Genomic DNA, 20289 nt, shown 5'->3' with positions numbered 1-20289 from the left:
TTTTCAGGTTCAAAATCTTTTCTGCAATGTGTCCTCTAACCTCCTTTTTCTTCTGCTCTCCACTGCAGGGGGCTTCAACCATTTCTTCCCTAACAATCCCTTTGCCCCCAGAAGCTGATTTAACTTCAAGGAACGAGATTTTTGTCTGTCTCAAAGCCCCTCAAAGCACAGGTACTCATCCTGTCCCCGTAACAGAGGAGGCTGGAGTCCAGCCTCACACTGGCAGCTGCAGAAACACAGCTCCTCTGGAGCCACTTCACTTGGCTTTACTCCATTTTGCCTGGATGGCCCACGGAGTAAGGAGGAATTTCGGAGGGGTAAATCAGCCAACCCTCACTAGGATGAAGTAAACTACACCCCAGGTGTACTCTCCGGGCAGTGGAGAGCCCCTGGAGAAGGCGATGCCCGCGGCTCTGCTCTTCACCACCCGCACACCGGCCAGGAGTGCCTTGCTTCCCTGCAGGAAGCCTTCTTGCACAAAGGGAAAACACAGCACTTGTTTCTAAATCCCACTGCGAGCAAGGCAAAGCCACCTGAAGGGGAAAAATGAAGTAGAGCATGAAATGTTTCCAGGCAGCTTTCACAGACACTGGGCCACAGTCTCACATCTCTGCCCTGCTCAGTCGCTGGCAGAGCAGGTGTTTTCTGCCCTTTCCAAATCTGTCCTGGAAGGGGACACCTGGCTGTGTGTGCCCTGCACCAAGCAGCAGTAGGAGTGTCACAAAGCCAGGCAAATTCACCCAGCTCAGGGGTGAAGATGCTCAGGGGTCTGCTTCGTGCTTAGCGTCAGTGTTTGTGGAGTGGCACAAACACACTTTTCACCTTCTGGTTAGAAATAAAATGGGAAAACTACCCTTTTTCTATCCCTGCCTCCCATAAGAAAAAGGATAAGGAAGGTACAGACCCCTGAAGCTAACAGAGAGCGACCGAATATCACTACGGACAGCTGTGTTCAGCCATCACCTCTCTGCCTCCAGTATATCTCCTGCCTAGCAGTACTGGCCACAAGGCACGGTGCTCGTCTTGGTGCACTCCCAAGGGCATGCTCTGCAGGACAGATTTTATCCAGCTGCAGGGCAGGCGCTGGTTTCACTCAGCACAGCCACCTTAAAGGTGGGAGCTCCGTTTCTCCCCTTTGCAGATGTCCTAAAAACGCCTTGATGTCAACAGATCTGTGCAGAGGCACAGGCAGATGGGGGATTACAGACAGTTAATTTAGGTTTTCATCACGCCTCCTGACACTAAAGGGTTCGCTCCCATGGCATCAGGGTGGCTGGGGCCAAAGGTGGCTCTGTCGGATTCAACTCCCCTGAGCTAAGAGGGCACAGAGCTCTCCTGCAGCAGAGCAGCCTGCCTCCCTTCTCTCTTTAGCCCCACGAGCTGTCAGTTCCTCTGATTTCTCTCACAAGTCGTATCTCATACTTTGCAACTTATTTTGTAGGGTAGTTGCAGGAACAGGATCTGACGTGCTGCGATTCTCCCTAAAACCAGCGTGATCCTACCACAGTGGGAGTCTGGGGGATTAGCAGCACGTCGTTACACAGCTCTTTGAGCAGTATGAATCGGCCTCGTACGCGATTTGGGAGAGTCACAAGCTAGTGACAAATATTTGTTCTCTTTAATTACGGGTAGCATGGGAGGACAGCCCAGGTCACTCCAGCTCTCCTCCCCCATCACTCTGAGAGCTTCAACACCACCTGCTCTTGGAGCAAACAGAAGCTGACACAGGTGAAATCCATGCCGATTTTGGGGCTGGACTTCACAGCCTTGTAATGTGAGAGCACGCACTTTTTTTCTACGTACTGGCAAGGAAGCTGGGCCCACCTAAGACATCACCATCATTCCTGTTTGTTTGCCTTTTAGAAGGTGAATACCACATGGTTCAGGTGAAGCAGGGAAGTAATTTGGTATTTCTGGTCACTGAAGCATTTCAGGATGCTGTGGGGCTCTGGTGAGTCACTGCTTTTCCTCAGAAGTCAGGCAGAGAGGAGTGAAGGGGGCTGTAGCTGCTGTCTGTTGTGAAACGCCACCAGGAGAAGGCAAAGCCATGCTTGGAGCTGCAGAATAACGCCCTGCCCAGCTCATGGTCTGCTCAGCACAGGTCAACACCGGTCAGGTTTGGACACCACCAGGGACAGGTTTGGTGGAGTTTCACATGGAAAAAGCATCACAGCAGCAGGTAGGTGGACATCAGCCCCTTTTTTGGAGCAATTCCCTGTGTCGTGACTCCAGTGCCCCCTGGGCATAGAAGGATCACCTAGCAAGGTGGAGAAGGCAGCCGTCAACTGCATCTCCTGAGATGTGGGCTGCTGAGCTACACGGCCACCCTTGCTGGGTCTCCCACCATCCGGGTCCCACAGCTGGCACTTCACCTCACAGCAAGTCCTCAGGCTGTTCAGGGCTTTTCCGGAGGCTCAGTTAACTTCTTCAGTCCAAAAAAGCTGGAAAAAAAATTGTATTTCCTCTGAACTGCCTTTCCTGTATGTTGCTGTTATTCTCCTGGGAATCTTCTTCCTTCCTCTAGAGCCCAGTCCCTCATAAGTCTTGCTGCTGAAGCCCCACAAGGTCTCAGGACCAACCTTGAGGTTCTCACTGTTTCACTTTGCTCCTCGCCTGCCAAGGAGCTCTGGGGTGCTCTCTCCGTGCCCTCCCAAAATGAACACCTCATCCTCATCATGTGTTCACCCCTTTCCTTCATCTTGGGAGGCAGATTAAGCCTCTCTCTGCTTTCATTGAACCCTAAAAGTGCTGGGTCACCCTGCTACTGAGCCCATTCTTCTGACTAATCAAATTCCAGCCCTAAGTGGTAAATCACCTTGCCTCATCTCTGACTCTATCAGCCAAAGGCGCTTACCAACATCTCCTTGGAAAAACAGAGCTGCCTCATGAGGGCAAGTGCTGATGATCCCTTTTTCATTTTAAAAGGTGAAGTGTTCCTTTGAAATGTAATGAAACTTCATTACAAGAAAGGTCATAAATTTCTCCAATTGCGTGGCTCCATGACCTGCACCCCAGACCTTTACCCAAGCCTTGGCCTGCACCACTACGCTGGGTCTGAAGCAGTGTCCTCATCATGGGGATATTATTAGGTGCAGGCTACCATTTTCATGCAGTTAAATATTCAATCACAACTAAAATTACAGAAGGCTGCTCTTCAGAGACAGGCTGGGAAGGGCAAGGAGCTGAAACCCAATCTTCTCCTCACTCCCTCCTGGCATTGCTGGCTCTCGGAGCTCTTCTCTGGCTTTTCCCCATTTAGTAATCAGACAAAAAAATAAAAAAATAAAAAGAAGTTTTCACCCTCCTTTTCAGGTTTCATGGCACTTATAGCCAAAACCTATCCTACTGTATTTTGAAAAACAGTAAATAAATCATGTGAGGTGAACTCTACAATAAAACCCTGTCTCCTCCAGCACCATCAAGTTCTCTGAATGCTTGTGCTAAGCACAGGCAAACTTGTCCTCCCTGCCGTGGGCACCAGGGCACCAGATGAGAGCAAAAATCTGCTGGGGGAAGACATCCCAAACCTCCCGCACCATCAGCAGCCGGCCAAGTGGTTTCTCCGAGCCTCAGCAGAGCTGCGAAGGGAGGCAGGAAATCATTCTGCGTATGTCAGACTCTGGTCCTCAGATATATTTTAGGAAACCACCAAGCATATCATTTCACTCTTCTCCATACAGTTCTTCTAAGTTCAAAATCCTGTGACATCTGAAAAAAAATAAAATACCCATCAGTTTCACCAAATTGAAATACTGATGTAATTTGGCTGCAGTTTTAGTAGACTTTCAAGGCTTCCAAACACCTCTACTCAAAAGTGCATTCAAAGTTGGGTTGTATTGTTTTATTTTTTTATTTTTTTATTTTTTCTTTTAGTGATGAATGTACGGTCCTGGATGCTGTAATTGTCTGGGAGAGCTACCAACCAAACATCTACCACCCTGCTCTTTCTGAGACAGACATGGGCTGTGGGCAGTCCCATTCTGTTCATAGCAGAGTCTGCAGAGTACTGGGGTCCTGATCCACACCAGGGGCTCCGTTGGGCAGTTGCAATGCAAATAATAATAGGTACAGATGATACATCTGATCAAGAACAGATTTAAGACTTTGAAAATCAGGATTGGTGCTGTTCCTGCACAGAGAATATGCACAGAGATTTGTCTAAATTTTGCCCTCAGTAGTCCAACAATTTAGGCTTTTAAAAATGTTTCTCCTCCTTATAAGCAGCCGCTGCAAACCCCTGGAAAGACCATGACCAGAATATAGATACTGTTATGCATATTCAGTATTTAATACCTTTGAGTTTTTCTGCTAACATTTGTCTTTTTTTATGTCTCTTCTCACACAGCCAGATTTCAAAAGACTGATTTAGAGAACCCTTAATAGGCAAATTATTAAGTTTTTCTATGAAAAAGAAAAGCGTCCTTCTAAAATGCTCCACTGAATGCTCTTTGAGATGGCTAACACCCCACTGCTTTTATCATTGCCTCAAAAGGTGGAACAACCCTACCATGATTAATTTTTCATGCACTGGGTAGGAAGGGATAATTAGAGTGATCTTCATACAGATTGTCTGCAACTGCTTTCTAATTAACTAATTGACTACGGAGCTAATGAGATTCAAAATTAATTTTTATATTCGAATTTGGCCAGACCTATTTTAAGAACCGTGAAGACAGATTGGCCAGAAGCTTTCATTTGATGTCAAATAGAGCGGTTTTTTGGAAATACTGTTACATTATATCCTGGGTGAGTATTTTGCAATGGCTTTTGCCTCTACCTAGTGGCTGGAAGATGAAATGCATGTGTTTTTTTTTTTTTTTTTTTTTTTTTTTTTCCCTTTGGTGGGAATTCTGCAATAAGAAAATATATCAGAATAAAATATATAGAAACATGAAACCCACGCTAAGCTATGGCTATCTCTGGACTCACTGTTGCCCATTCCACAGTGTGTTGAAAAAAAAATGTTGTATAGGATTTGTGTTGTGGATATGTGAATAAATATGGTGTATTTATAGTGCGGAGTCAGTACGGAGCAGTCATGACTCACATATCTATGGATATGCAGTCACATCGATTTTCAAAAGGTGTTGGGAAAGTTCCTTCAACGGCTTGTAAAGATGCTGCCATGGATTACAAGGGGGTGCCTAAATGTGAGCAAGCAGTTGGCAAAAAATGGGAAACAGAAAAGGGAATAGGCAGGCAGTGTTTGCAGGGAAGGGAAATCCCAGCTGGCGTCCTGCTCTGAGATGTGCTACAGCTGCTCTGACCAACTGATTTTCTAAAAATTCTGCAAAAGAAGATGAATAGTAAGCCTTCAGGGGCTACAGCCAAAATCGGTCAAGTGCATGAAGCTGTCCAAAGTAATCAGGATGAAAATTACTTCTGAAGTTGCAAAAGGGTCTCAGCATAGCCAGAAACAGGACAGTAAAATGGCATATGAAATTTTCAGAGAAAGTGCAGGTAAATTTAAGTGAAACCCATTAGAAAACACGGTTCTACCTTCCAACATGCAGAGACACCATCTGATATAACATTGCAAATCAAAATACCACATGCAGTTCTGGACCCTCATCCCGTGGCAAATATATTAGAAATACAATAAATAAATAAATAAATCACAACCATAAACCCTGAAAACAAATTTTGAGGAGGACTCATGAAGTTCTGAGCACTGTGAAGAAAGGGATCAGAGGGCACTGATCCCTCAGAGGGGAGATTTTTCACAGAGCACTGTAACAGCTTGCAGTGGGATGCTGAAGTTTTCACAGTTCAGAAAGCAATCAGACACATTCGTGGAAGAAAAAAGATAGGGAAAAATCAATTTGGTGCTATTAAAAACACAAGCATCATTTCTGGTCAGGAGATCTTTGAACCATGAGTTGCTGCAGTCCGACAGCACCTTCTGGAAGCACCAGTATGGGCCTGTCCTCTTCTTGTGCTCTTCCTGCAGGACATGCTACTGCCTGCTGTCAGAGACAGGGAAATGGGCAAGCTGGCCCTTTGGTCTGCTTCTTCTTTGTACTTTCTACAATTAAAAAAGACCCCAAAGGCTGTGAAGCTTTTGCTGGAGCACACATCACTCTGTACTCTACCTAAAACCTCAGCAGGAGCTGTTTGTCTACAGGCTCCGTGATAGGAAGAGAGAAGAACATCCAGAAAAGCTTCAACTAAATGTGAGAGTGCTGAAATTATTTCAGTGATTAAGTCCACAGTGTGCAACAAGTGCTGAACTGGAACACTGCAGCATGCTGCTGTGCGGATCAACAAAATGGCGGCACGTCACAGTTGTGGAAGTGAGAGCTGGCAGCTAATGAAATGCCAGAATTAAGGCTTCCTCTTCACCCTGTTTCAGAATATAGAGTTTGGAACAGTAGTTCCTCCCGCCTGTAATCCTTGGTTTTGCTGGGTTTTGTCTTTAATCTAGGAGCAAAGATGTTTGTACCGTCATGCGTGTACTTAAGGAAGCTGCATGGCGTACACGGGTCACCTTAACTCTGACACAGCCCAGGTGACAAGCACCTGAGTGCTTGACTTCACAGTGATGGTATCAATCATTTCATTTGGTCTGTGTGTTTTTGGGTGATAATCAATACAAATCATTCCTAAAATCAACAACACCTTGTACTCATTTTGAGAGGACTTTCCTCTACCAAACCCGGCGTGGCCTGAGCTGCACGTGAGCAGGGGCAAGGCCAATGCCACTCATGGGCACTGCCCCACCAGAAGCTCCTATCCACCCACCACTCACGGGCACTGCCCCACCAGAAGGTCCCATCCACCAGCACCCTTCAGGCAGACCATGTTTTGGGGCGGGTAGTGCTTCCGCAGCACCAGACCCCGATTGTGGCCTGTGGTGTGCGCCAGCTCTCAGCAGGCCCAGTCAGAGGGATGCTGAGCACCCACCATGGGCATGGTGCTGCATGGCCAGCCTCTGGCAGCACCCAGAGCAGGAGGATGGATCTGTATGGCTTTCTGATACACTGATGGGTGTCAGATGAACTCTCCCAGTGGCAGTGATAGGAGTAATGTGGTGGCAATCCAAGTGGCACAAGGGAGCTGGGCTCAGACCTGCCAGCAGACAGCCTGTCAGCTGTGATTATCACATCCCTGTGTATCTCACTTAGCACAACTGTCAAGGGATAATTTAGCAATCTAAATAAACACCGCAGGTGAGGTCTGCCTGTGCTTTGACATGCCAGCTGCTTCTGATCAGCGGTGTGTGGCTGCAAGCTCGTGCCCCGAAGCAGTTCCAGTGCCAGATTCAAACTCCCAGAGAGAGGGAAAATCACAGAAAAATGCTGGGTTAGGAGCCACATCTCTTGGATCACCCCGCTATCCACAGGAGATCTCTGTATCCGTTCCGGGGAAGGACATGTCTATGGTGAGGAGCAGGGACAGCAAAGGCACCGGGCAGCTTTCTGGCACTTCCAGGAGCACTGGATGGGTGTCACAGGAGGACAGCTGGTTTGGCACGGCCAGATCGCTGACAGCCATCCCCATAAGCTCCATACCGGGTAACGAGCCTGCCAAGCTGTGACATTATTGCCATTTTCCAGTTAGCAGCCAGTTCCTACAGCAGCACCGTATCTCAATATGTCCTGATTTCAGGTGGCCAGAAGAGAGGGCAGGCTGACCGTCTTGTACCAGGGAGCCCAGAACTGGGCACAGCTCTCCAGGTGTGGCCTCAGTAGGGCTCAGGAGAGGTGAAGGATCTCCTCCCTCGACCTGCCAGCTGTGCTTTGCCTAATGCAGCCCAGCATGCCTTCAGCCTCCTTTGTGGCAAGGGCACACTGCTGGCTCCTCAGTCCTGGCCCTGACCCAGGCCCTGGGCACAGCAGACCAAATTCTTCTTTCAGCTACAAACATGACTTAGGAAGATTTTCTGGATCAGGCTGGATCTGGCTCCATTAGCTAGGTAAGCATAATACCAAGGCAGGTAAAAAAGCAGGCAACAAATCTCTCTGAGCTTGTTCACGTCAAACACAGTCTGCATTGGATCACCTCGTCAAAACCAAAATGCTGCTCACCACAAGCACCACTGGACACGAGGCAAAGAAACACTCCACAAAATAACAAGCAGAAAACCTGAAAAACAACACATCCCTCCACTGCATGGGACAAGGAGGAGATGCTGCAGATCTCACCTGAGAACAGAGGTTACATTTAATGTACTCTAATAGCCACCAAGCTCCTACCTAACGCATTAGCAAGGCTGACCCTTTCTCTTTTGTATTTTAGAAAAATGCTGCCTTAGGGGTGAACATACCACACAGTATCACAGTACAGCAGAATCACAGCACAGCAGAATCACAGTACAGCAGATGGGGATCATGGATTAGTACAGGGAAAAATTCTTGTTGTTTTGGACTAAGACACAGGTACAGGGCAATATGCTTCCACCAGCTACACCATGTACAAATACTCTGGCATCCCTAGGGTGAGATGATGGGTGAGAAAGCGAAGGGTGAATAGGAGAATTCCCTCTTCCAAACAAAAAGTCTGAATGCTTCCCTTTTCCCAAATACAACGTAAATATTCAGCAAATTCCACCCACGAGAAACCCAGCACACTGTGCCCCGTGAACAGCCCAGGACCCTTCTCTGCCCCTGCTGGTGCTGACAGCGCGTTTTGCTTGCTGAAACTTTCAGAACAACCTGGGAAAACAGCTTGCCAGAAGCGGGAGGGATGGAGCACAAGCCTGGCAGCACAGGTCCCACTCCGCAGCCTGTGTAACCTGTGGCCGTTTTCGTCCTCTTCCCTGATGACAGCTTCCAGGCCAAAATGTCTGAAGATAAGGGTGTTTTGGGGGGTACCAGGAGAAGAAGGCATGACCTGTGGTGGTGCCTGAGGAAGAAAGCCTGTCTCCTCGCCTCCACGCAGCCGCAGGATGCTGGCGCAGAGGGGCTCCAGTCTCTGCAAAGAGGCTTGACCAATCTCATTTAAAAGAAGAATTTGGAAAGTTTCCCAGATTATAATTACCTATGTATAAATATAATGATAATTACCCTACCTAACTGAGACCTCAGAGCACGAAACTGACAAGTGATGACAACTACATTCATTAGGAGTGCGAATGTTCTTCCTCTCCTTTATGAAACGATACTGAGTGATTGCTGAAGAAATCCAGCAGCCAGAGACGTGATCTGCAGATACGTGCTGAGCCTGAGATGGATAAAGGCTGCTGGAAGAGGCTGCAGGACTGCCTGGATGTGGGCCTGGGCAGCCTGCTCCGGGTGGCCCCGCTTGGGCAGGGTTTGGAGCAGGTGGGCTCCGGGGGTCTGTTCTGCTGATGCTTTGTAAAGCAATTTTTCATACTGGCTTTTCAAACACTTTCTAGTTTTTCACATGCAAAGGTGTTAGGCTACAGGGATGATGCTGAACGCACAGAAATATGTGGCCAAATGCATCTAGAAGGAAAAAAAAGGGGGGGGGGGGGGGGGGGGGGGGGGCTCTTTCTAAGCTTCTTGGAAAAAAAAAGTTGAAAAGGTGATTGTGGTACAAGGTGAGCTTCTAGGCCAGGACTAGAAACCAGGACAATCCCTTTCCATCAAACTCTGGGTGTGAAATAACATTGAGAGAGAGGAGGAAACAGCGAGAGCTGTAACGCCTTGTGCAGAAACACGGCGATTAGGAGAGGTGCTGGACACCTACGTCACGCTCCTGGTGTTTTGCTGAGACAGCCACAAGGTCTCAGCCACTGCTGTTGTATGAGCAACCTGCCACGCTGACTTCATATCCCCATGTTAAGCATTTTGGTCCATGATTTTATTTTTCCAGCAAGGCGACTAATCCCCTGCCTGAAAGTGTTTCATTACAGCTGTGTGCTTCTTCCCATAAAAGCCTGCAACACTTTGTCTTTGAATGTAATTGAATTTCTGGAAAGCAGCAGTTCAGACCAATTTGAAGGTGCCTTGCCTTTCACCCTGCCTTCATGCTTCTCCACCAGACGTTCTTTAGATACATTTTTTAATAAAGACTTGCAAGAAATTCCTTTTTTTTTTTTTTTTTCCTGTGTAAAGGCTTCTGTGTCTGAGTGCAGCCAGGGCATGGAGAGCTCATGGGAAAAGGCAGCAGGGGGCTCTGCTGCAGAGCAGTGGTCCCCTTCTCCAGGAAAGAGTGGGACAGAAGGGTGTGTGGATGGCACAGAAATTATACCCAGGATGGCTGAATCTGATGTTATCAAATCTAACCTGTTTCTGGAGGGGTGACAATGCATCTTGCAGTGCTGAGTGAATGGGCAACCTAATGGCAGGCGATGCTGCACCGGGAAGCACAAAGTCATGGCAAATGGTGGGAAAACCCTAATGTTATCTCCATAATAATACATGCTACTCATGTAATGCTATAGCCAGAAAAGAGTTAGGAAAATATTAGTTACTTCAGGGAAAAAAAAAAAAAAAAAAAAAAAAAAGATTCTGGAGACATTCAAATATCTGGAAAACAACATTTTGGTATCAATTGGGTGCCAAAAGGGTAAACAGAGCTTTAGGAATTATTAGGGGAGAAACTGAGAGCAACCAAAACCAATATCCATACCCTGTGCAAAAGCAGAGCATGCCTACACTGTGAATACACCGTGCAGTCCTGCGCAGTGCTTCTGCTCTTTCCTTTGGGAGACTGCTTCATAGACAGAAACCCCTCTGTATCAGAACTGGGACCCTAATATTCAGTCTACAGTTTCCCTCTTACATGTCACCTCATTGCTCCTGATGTTCCTGCGCCACAAGAGCACAATATCTGCAAGGCAGTGTTGGACTCCTGCCCATTCCAGTCCCTAGCCTGTCTCTTAGCCCAGGTAAATATGTCTGTCTCCCACACTCTTTTCTTATTAACTAGTCCCTTAATCCCCCGATTACATATCAGGAGCTGACACAGCAAGCACATCTGTCGTGCTGCTCCTTCGTTTAGATGGGCTGGCAGAAGGGACTGCTCCCTCAGCAAACTCACCTGAGCCCCTTGGGCAAAGCCACCGGAGCTGATTTTTGTACCTGGTTGCACAGCATGAGACTCTGGAACGGGCTGCCCAGGGACGTGGTGGAGCCCCCATCCCCGGAGGTATTCAAGAGACACAGGGATGTGGCGCTGAGGGACGTGGTATAGTGATGGGACTTGGTAGGTCAGGCTGATGGTTGGACTTCGTGATCTTGAAGGTCTTTTCCGACCTCAATGATCCTATGGTTCTGAGGAAAGAAAATCATACAAATCTATGAATGAGGGTTTTCCACATCTCTTATTTAAACTGGAGCATCTGTTTTGGCATACTCTGCTGTTACAGAGTGTTTTTAGGACTACATTTACAATGCATTCGCCTCCTCACCGCCTCAGTTTTCCCATAAATCAAAGTGGAGCCACACTTAGCTTTTATTTGCTCTTAGCTGCCGTGCAATTTCTGGGCATGAGATTTGCTCTTCTATTGGTGTATTTGTCTGTTTGCATGTTTTAACTAGTTGAATCTTTAGCTAATGTAAGTGAGGGGAAAGAATACCAAACCTATTTAGAGTGAGGAAATTCACAGGCTACAGTATTTGAGAAGGGTGGAGCTGAGCTCCTTAGGGTAAATTATAAATGGATGGTATTAAGTCTAAGGAAATAAACAAGTTACAACACCGAATCGCTGCTATCGCCACAGAGGATTTTAAAAGAAGCAGCAATATGATAGGCTAAAGCAAACTCTCTGCCTAAGAGCTCCAAATTGTTTCTTCTCTCACTACACAATAGAAGCTACACACAGCCAAGAAGCCTTGAACATCGTTCCTGCAAGAAGGATCCCAGCATTTTGGAATCTGTTCTTGAGTTTAAGAATAATTACTGTTAGCAACAAAAGTGTTTTCTGAACCCTTTCCAAACCTGTGTGGTTCCTGTAATAGGTGAAGGTTCAGATTTCATCTCACGGAGCTCCAACTAATTCTTCAGTTCTCGAAATAAACTCAGATGAAAGGTGAAAGAAGTAATAACTTTTGCTCATATGAGACTCCTTGGACTGGAAAGGGAACAGCTTCCCATGGGAGTTAGAGGCCCAAATGCCTGTTCATTCAGCAACTTCTGTCGTGCTTCTTTCTAGCGATTAGAGCAATTGTCTAAAATGCTGGCTTTATCCAGCTTGAACTTACCGGAGTGATGCCACAGGTAACCACTCTTCCTGGCACTCAGCTCTGGTGCTCAGACCAGTTTGGCACACCGCACTGGGTCCCAGTCTCTTGCTGGGGCTTCGGGCAGGAGGAGACCTTTGTGTGGTGCCCCAGCTGTGGAGGACCAGCGGGGAGCCGGTCAGCATCAGCCTGGGGCTCCCAACCACACGTGGTGGGGACATTACGGGCAGCAGCTGGCCTCCTAACACATGCCACATGGTGCCTTTGCTCCCCGGGGACAGATTCTGGCTGCCATGGGCACACGGGGAGCAGTGCAGGTGTCACGTCCCAGCTCGCCTCTCTCTTTTTTGTTAGACTTCATCTGGGTTCCCAGCAGGCCAATCTGTGCTGGCGTGAGATCCTGGGTAACAAAGAATCACAGAACCATTAAGGTTGGAAAAGCCCTCCAAGATCACCTGGTCCAACCACCCCCTACCACCAACGTCACCCACTAAACCCTGTCCCTAAGCACCACGTCCAACCTCTCCTTGAACACCCTGAGGGACGGTGACTCCACCACCTCCCTGGGAAACCCGTCCCAGTGCCTGACTGCTCTTTCTGAGAAGAAATGTCTCCTCATTTCCAGCCTGAACCCCCAGAGCAGGAGGTATCAGGAACCACCAATAGGTGGCCTAAAAGCTAGCAAGTTATTTGTTATTCAGGCGTACTTTGTTTGCACATCTAATGTGTTGTTAGTTGTATCCGAGATGATAAATAATGTTCCCCTCCAGAACTCAGCTTTATGCGCTCCTCACTTATGGCACAAAACTTGTATTTTCTTTCCAGGTGTTGGAAAATTAGAAGGTTGATGAATAAAGTGTGGTTAAAGGCTGCTTTATGGCTGGCTGTTGTGGTTTCCAAGATTATTTTCTCAGAGCGTTACTTTAGCAGGAATAGATCACCGGGGCATTTGCAAAGTGAGTAAATGCAGTTATAAATACAAGTTACAGGTATAAATTTATGTTTAACATTATGTACATGTAGATCCTGTACAAGATATAGTTTGTGTTGCACGGATGCCTAAACCTGAGGATAATTTTTCATACGTGCAGACCCTCCCCAAGCAAAAATTAGGCAGATAAAACCACTGAGTGCTGGGGGGCACTCCACACGTTGCCTGTTTGCATTATACTTGAAAAATCCCATGACATAAAGGTTTTCACCACTCTTATTCTTAAAAAAAGTGAACCGCTTGTAACACAGAATGAGTGTACGTGAATTTTTAAGCATTCCCTTGATGTTCTAATGGGCTGAGATGAGAAAAGCTCCAGTTTCTTGCAACGAGAAAACAATTTCCCTCGCAAAAATGGATGTTATGCTGAATCAGCCTTAAAAACCGTTGTCAGATCTAGACACAGGCAACTCCAGCTCCATGTTCCTCTTCCTTTGGTCTGGAGATCTCACAGCAGAACTTAAAACAATGAGCAATTCTCCCCACTACTCACAGGGTCTCTTTCCTGCTCTTGTAAACCTCAAGTTTTAAGAAAATCTCTTGAAGTTTAATTTGTTTCTTGTAGAGCTGAGCACTGAATGGATCTGGGTAACAGGGCTATCTTTTTTTTTTCTTTTTTTTTTTTTAATCCTTTTTTTAGCATCTCAGTTTTGTTTTAAATTCACTTTGGAAAGAAGCTTGAAATACTCCACTCCCAGGCAAGTCGAAACAGAGCATTTTTTGAACCGTGAAATGAACATGTCATCAGTTGGTACCAAGAAAACAAAGGGTCAGGCAAAACCTCGCCCACTTACATATTTTTATGGAAGTCTCCCATCGTCTTGATGTCGGTGTGATTCCTTCTATAGAAAAGGACAGTTAATACCAGGAATGAGACCCAAAGGGGGTATCTAATTTTCTTTGAAGGATCAGCCTTTGCTGAAAACCTGCCAGCTAAAACATGAGACATAATTCTGATTTTCATCCCCACCTTGAGTTTCCTATACCAACGGTTGGCTTTCACCGTTACAGTCTCCGACTCATTCTGGAAGCAAGACCCCACAGAAAGAGCAGCCAAAAGGGATGGGTCCAGGCCTGACCCCTGCTGAAGCGGTGACCCCAGCTTTAACGGAGCAGTATTGGGACAGGCAGGGACATTTCACCATTTTCTGAAAAGATTTGAGTTGCCATGTGTTAAATAAGCCACTCCTTTCAGCAGGGCAATGAGCCGACATTTGAATACTGTATTTGCTGCTTAGCATTTGAAATACATTTTTACGGCACAATTATATGACAAGTGGTAGAATGCGTGAAAGGGCTTCGGAACAATAGGAATTGTGTAATTAATGAGAAAACAGTGAAACGTCAGATAAACAAGAGAAAATTAACTGCTCGGCAAGTGGCTCCAAGAAAGAAGCGGGCAAGTAACACAAAAGGAGCAGAACAGAGGATTTTGTGTAATTATGCTCATAATTAGTTTCATACAAATGTTTTTACAATATCTTCCCTTTCCAGACTCTTGGATGTTGCCTCTTACTGCAATAAAATGGGAAGAAAAAAGTTTAAACATTCTTTTCTTGTGGATCTATTTAACCTAATAAAAACTCCTGAAACAAGTACTTGGATCTCACATTTAAAAACCTGTAGAGAAGGATTGTGTTGAAACAAAAACTTTAAAAAAAAATTTTCCCCCAAGATGTGGGCATTAAGTATTGCATGAAGAAAGTGCAAAGAAGGAAAAATATAGACATAACACCAGGGTGTTTTTTATCCAGATGCCAAGTTAACGTTGATATGAATTAAATCAAGTACAGCGTGAGTTGTTTGATTTTTGTGAGCATAAAAGGCACCACTACATGCACTCAAACGTGATAATGGGGAAGTTATTTTTAATTCCTTTTGAACCTATTTTCTTCCTCTTCCTTTTCATGAACTACTGTTTTCATCAGAGGATCAGAAAAGGCAACTAAGCTTCTAAATTCCATTAAAAAAATCTGCTGGAGTAAAGCTGAATCAGCTAAACACCTTCCAAAACTGCAATTTATAAAGCTTTTTTTTATTTCCTGACAGACATATTGGCAATAATCCATTTTTTCCCTCCTCCTTGAAATAATGCAGTTCCGGGGATGAAAAGCAGTTGAAAGAATCTTTTCTTTTTCTTTTTTTTTCTCTTTTTCTTTTTTTTTTTTTAAATTTCCACGGCTTTCTCGTGAGTACCGAAGAGCCTGATCTCAAAGAGCCTAATCCGAAGAGCAACAGCTCGCCCTAAAAATTGCCTTCGTGCCTACATGGGGCAGAGCGCTTCGCAGAAGCGCAGCGTGCCGCCTTCGGCGTCTTCTTGCTTGCCTCTTGCTGGCTTTCTCTGTAACTGGGCCATCGCTTTTTCGGTATTGCTGGCGTTTTTTGGCACTTGTGGCCCATCGTTTTTCCTTTCTCCCAGCTCCCTGCTCCCTCTGCTGCGGTTGGCAGCGCGGGCGCGCAACCTGCGCGCTTCTGGCCGCCCCCACCAGGGGACGCCGCAGCCGCGGGGATGGGGCCGGGCTTCCACAGGGGAACGCTGCAAACCCAAGGGGGATACTGCAAACCCGAGGGGAACATTGCAAACCCGAGGGGAACATTGCAAACCCAACGGGAACATTGCAAACCCAACGGGGATATCGCAAACACAGCGACGGAAAGTGCCCGTCGGAAAGTCAGAGAGAGGAGCGACACCGTGCTCACCGGGGCAATAGCGAAATGTTGGGCTTTGGCTTTGCTTCTGCCCAGAAACCGGGCACCTTTGCAGCTTGTGCGTTATCTGAAGTCGCCCCAAAGAAATCTTGAGTTGAAGGCTCCGGGTCCTACCTGCTGCTCTGCAGCAAAGCGGCAGCCCTGGGAAAGGCGGAGAGCGCACAGCGCAGCCCCGGCTGGGGGGAACCGGAGTTATCCTCGCTCTGCACAGCGGTCCCACTTTCCTTCCTTTCTTTACACATTTTATTTGCATTTATTTATCTGTCAATCACTTTAATTTCAGTTTAAACGACAAACCCGAGGCGACAGGTGGCTGCCGCACGGGGAAGCCAGCCGCTCGCTCCGCGGCCACCCTGGGCACCTTCTCCCTTCTCCTGCCCCCGGAGCCGAGCCGTGCCGAGCCGAGCCGGGGCACGGAGCCCGCCGCCGAGCTGCGCAGGGCGGGAGCCCCCGGGGGCAGGATCCGGCCCCCGGCCCCCACCCGGGAGGGGCCGGGCGGGGCCGTCGGGAATCCCCGCCCCGGGCAGCCCCCGCGCCGCCGCGGAGCTGTGGGGACGGGACGGGGACGGGGACAGGGACGGGAAGGGGACGGGGTGGCCGCAGGGACCACGCGGGACCGCGCCGTTCGTGGGGCGGCCCCGCCGAGGGGGCGCTGCGCCCTAGGAGGAGGAGGAGGAAGAGGAGGAGGAGGAGGAGAAAGGGGGGGGGCTGCTTCGGTATTTAATTTTTTTTTTTTTTTTTTGGAGAAGGAGACGAGCAGCAGGTTTATGCTAATCGCCCTCTCGGGAGCAGCAGCGGGAGGAGGAGGAGGAGGAGAGGAGCCATTTTGAACTCACTTCAAAGTTGAAGGTGGAAAAGTTGGAGCTCTCCAGCCCGCCGCCCGCGGACGGGGACGGGGACCGGGGCGGGGACCGGGACCGGGACGGGGCGCCCGAGGAGCCCGGGAGGCGGCGGCGGCGGCGGCCGGGGCTGATGGATGAGGGCGGCTGGGCAGCCCGGCGGGTGGATGGATTGTGCGGCAGCCCCCTGCCCGCCGTCTCTGCCTCCTGAGCCCCGGAGATGCCGCGGCTGTCCGCCGCCTCCTGCGTGTCCTGGGCCGCTCTGCTCTGCGCCCTGGCCCCGGCGGGCGGCGGGGAGCTGCGGCCGCCCCGCACCGCCCCGCTCCTCCACCTGGCCCCGGGGGCTGCGGGGCGCCGAGCCCCCGAGCCCCCCGCGCTGCCGCCCGCCGGGCGCCTGAGGGCTGCGGGCACCGCGCTGCGCCGAGCCCCCGGCCCCGCCGAGCCCCGAGGTGGGGGGCTCTGCCCGCGGCGAGCCCGGCGGAGGGGCGTCCCCGAGCCCCCCGGAGCCGGGGGGGTCTCGGCAGGCTGCCCCCCGGCACCCCGGAGCGGTGCGGAGAGCTGGGGGCGGCGGGGAGCGCGGCGGGCGAGGAGCCCCAACAGCCCGCCGCAGTTCCAGCTGCCCAGCTACCAGGTGTCCATCCCCGAGAACGAGCCCGCTGGCACGGCCGTCATCGTGCTGAGGGCCCAGGACCCCGACGAGGGGGAAGCAGGCCGGCTGGTGTACTCCATGGAGGCGCTTTTCGACGAGCGCTCCAACGATTACTTCTCCATCGACGCCCAGACGGGCAGCGTGGTCACCGCCCGCAGCCTCGACCGGGAGACGAAGGACACCCACGTGCTGAAGGTGACCGCCTCCGATCACGGCTCCCCGCGCCGCCGCTCGGCCACCACCTACCTGACGGTGACCGTGAGCGACACCAACGACCACGAGCCGGTGTTTGAGCAGCCCGAGTACCGGGAGAGCATCCGGGAGAACCTGGAGGTGGGTTACGAGGTGCTGACCATCCGCGCCACCGACGGCGACGCCCCGGCCAACGCCAACATGCTGTACCGCCTGCTGGAGCCGGGAGCGGGCGATGGGGTCTTCGAGATCGACCCGCGCTCGGGCGTCGTGAGGACCCGAGCCCCGGTGGACCGCGAGGAGGTCTCTGAGTATCACCTGGTGGTGGAAGCTAACGACCAGGGCAAGGATCCAGGACCGCGCAGCGCCACGGCCATGGTGCACATCACGGTCGAGGACGAGAACGACAACTACCCCCAGTTCAGCGAGAAGCGCTACCTGGTCCAGGTGCAAGAGGACGCCCCGGTCAACAGCCAGATACTGCAGGTGCAGGCCACGGATCGGGACCGGGGCAGCAACGCCCAGGTGCACTACAGCATCGTGAGTGGCAACCTCAAAGGTCAGTTCTACATCCACTCCTTCTCCGGTGCCATCGACCTGATCAACCCTCTGGATTACGAGACTATTCGGGAGTACACGCTCCGGATCAAAGCCCAGGATGGGGGCAGGCCTCCTTTAATCAACTCCAGCGGCATGGTGTCGGTGCAGGTGGTGGACGTGAACGACAATGCCCCCATCTTTGTGAGCACTCCCTTCCAGGCCACGGTGCTGGAGAACGTTCCCCTGGGCTACTCGGTGCTGCACATCCAGGCTGTGGATGCGGACTCTGGGGAGAACGCGCGCCTGGAGTACAAACTCATAGAGATGGCACCGCCCGCCGGGGGTGCCCCCACGGCGGGTGACTTGGGGTTCCCTTTTCAGATCAACAACAGCACGGGGTGGATCACGGTGGCCGCGGAGCTGGACCGAGAAACTGTGGAGAACTATCACTTTGGGGTGGAGGCCAGGGACCACGGCGTGCCGGTCATGACCTCCTCGGCCAGCGTGTCCATCACCATCCTGGACGTGAACGACAACAACCCCACCTTCACTGAGAAGGTGTACCACCTCAGGCTGAACGAGGACGCGGCTGTGGGCAGCAGTGTCCTGACCCTGACGGCAGTGGACAGGGACGTGAACAGTGTCGTGACTTACCAGATCACCAGTGGCAACACGAGGAACCGTTTTGCCATCACCAGTCAGAGCGGAGGGGGGCTGATCACGCTGGCCTTGCCCCTGGATTACAAGCAGGAAAGGCAGTATGTGCTCACAGTCACTGCCTCTGACGGCACTCGCTTTGACACCGTCCAGGTCTTCATCAACGTCACAGATGCCAACACGCACCGCCCGGTCTTCCAGAGCTCCCACTACACGGTGAGCGTCAGTGAGGACAAGCCCATTGGCACCTCGATTGTCACCATCAGTGCCACCGACGAAGACACGGGGGAGAATGCGAGAATCACTTACATTTGGATGATAACATCCCCCAGTTCCGCATCGACCCCGACACCGGCACCATCACCACCCTGATGGAGCTGGACTACGAGGACCAAGCCTCCTACACGTTGGCCATTACAGCCCACGACAACGGCATCCCCCAGAAATCGGACACCACCTACGTCGAGATCCTCATCCTGGATGCTAATGACAACACGCCCCGCTTCCTGCGCGACCGCTACCAGGGCTCCGTTTTCGAGGACGTGCCGCTCTCCACCAGCGTTCTGCAGCTCTCTGCCACCGACCGCGACTCGGGCCTCAACGGCCGTCTCCTCTACACATTCCAAGGTGGTGATGATGGAGATGGAGACTTCTACATTGAACCCACTTCTGGAGTGATACGCACGCTGCGCAAGCTGGACCGCGAGAACGTGGCTGTCTACAGCCTGCGGGCCTTTGCAGTAGACAGGGGCAGCCCACCCCTGAAAGCCTCTGTGGATATCCAAGTGACTGTGCTGGATATCAACGACAACCCTCCTGTCTTTGAGAAGGATGAATTTGACATCTTTGTGGAGGAAAACAGCCCCGTGGGCTCTATTGTGGCACGAATCAGCGCAGCTGACCCCGATGAGGGGACCAACGCACAGATCATGTACCAGATAGTAGAGGGCAACATCCCCGAGGTCTTCCAGCTAGACTTGCTGAATGGAGACCTCACAGCCCTGATGGACCTGGATTACGAGAGCCGGACAGAGTACGTGATTGTGGTGCAGGCCACCTCGGCCCCTCTTGTGAGCCGGGCGACCGTGCACATCCGCCTCTTGGATCAGAACGATAACCCCCCGGTGCTGCAGGACTTCCAGATCCTCTTCAACAACTACGTGACCAACAAGTCCAACAGCTTCCCCTCTGGCGTGATTGGCAAGATCCCTGCTCATGATCCCGATGTGTCTGACAGCCTGGCCTACACCTTTGTGCAAGGCAACGAATTAAACTTGCTCCTTTTGGACTCTGCCACTGGGGAACTCAAACTCAGTCGAGATCTGGACAACAACAGGCCCCTGGAAGCCCTCATGAAAGTGTCGGTCTCAGGTAAGCAAGCGTTCGATGTTCATAAAGTGTCTGCTTGTTGGACCAGTGTGGTGGCATGGGCAGAAATAAGCTCCTTGCAGTTTAATGTGCAACTTTCAGTTTCCTGAGGCAGCAATTTATCTGTGAAGTTCTTGGAGACGAACCACAAAAATGTATCGAGCCCATGTGCTGTGCATTGAAGTGGTGCATTGAAGTTGTTTAGTAAATGTGGATCACGAGGGTAAATAAATATGTGTTTGGGGGGGGGTATAT

At 50.2% G+C, this 20289-nt stretch overlaps 1 protein-coding gene and 1 long non-coding RNA gene across 2 annotated transcripts in view; one reads left to right on the top strand and one right to left on the bottom strand.

Annotated features, from left to right (window-relative positions):
* Window positions 1-2905: 2905 nt before the first annotated feature.
* Window positions 2906-12495, bottom strand: LOC121063854. The gene is made up of 3 exons (XR_005816223.1): window positions 12111-12495; window positions 10948-11180; window positions 2906-3708 (listed from the first exon to the last, which is right to left on the bottom strand). It is a non-coding gene; the product is annotated as an uncharacterized LOC121063854 (long non-coding RNA).
* Window positions 12496-16345: 3850 nt separating this feature from the next.
* The window catches only part of CELSR1 (cadherin EGF LAG seven-pass G-type receptor 1), a 165826-nt gene continuing 161882 nt past the window's right edge, over window positions 16346-20289 (top strand). The window contains 2 exon segments of the mRNA XM_040544703.1: window positions 16346-18976; window positions 18979-20037. Of these exon segments, the coding sequence (XP_040400637.1) occupies window positions 16849-18976; window positions 18979-20037 (3187 nt within the window). The 5' untranslated portion in view covers window positions 16346-16848.

The sequence above is a fragment of the Cygnus olor genome, chromosome 1, assembly GCF_009769625.2.
Source record: "Cygnus olor isolate bCygOlo1 chromosome 1, bCygOlo1.pri.v2, whole genome shotgun sequence".
Taxonomy (NCBI): Eukaryota; Metazoa; Chordata; class Aves; order Anseriformes; family Anatidae; genus Cygnus; species Cygnus olor.
Note: the sequence above shows the minus strand (reverse complement) of the source record. Positions and strands in the feature narration are given on the sequence as shown.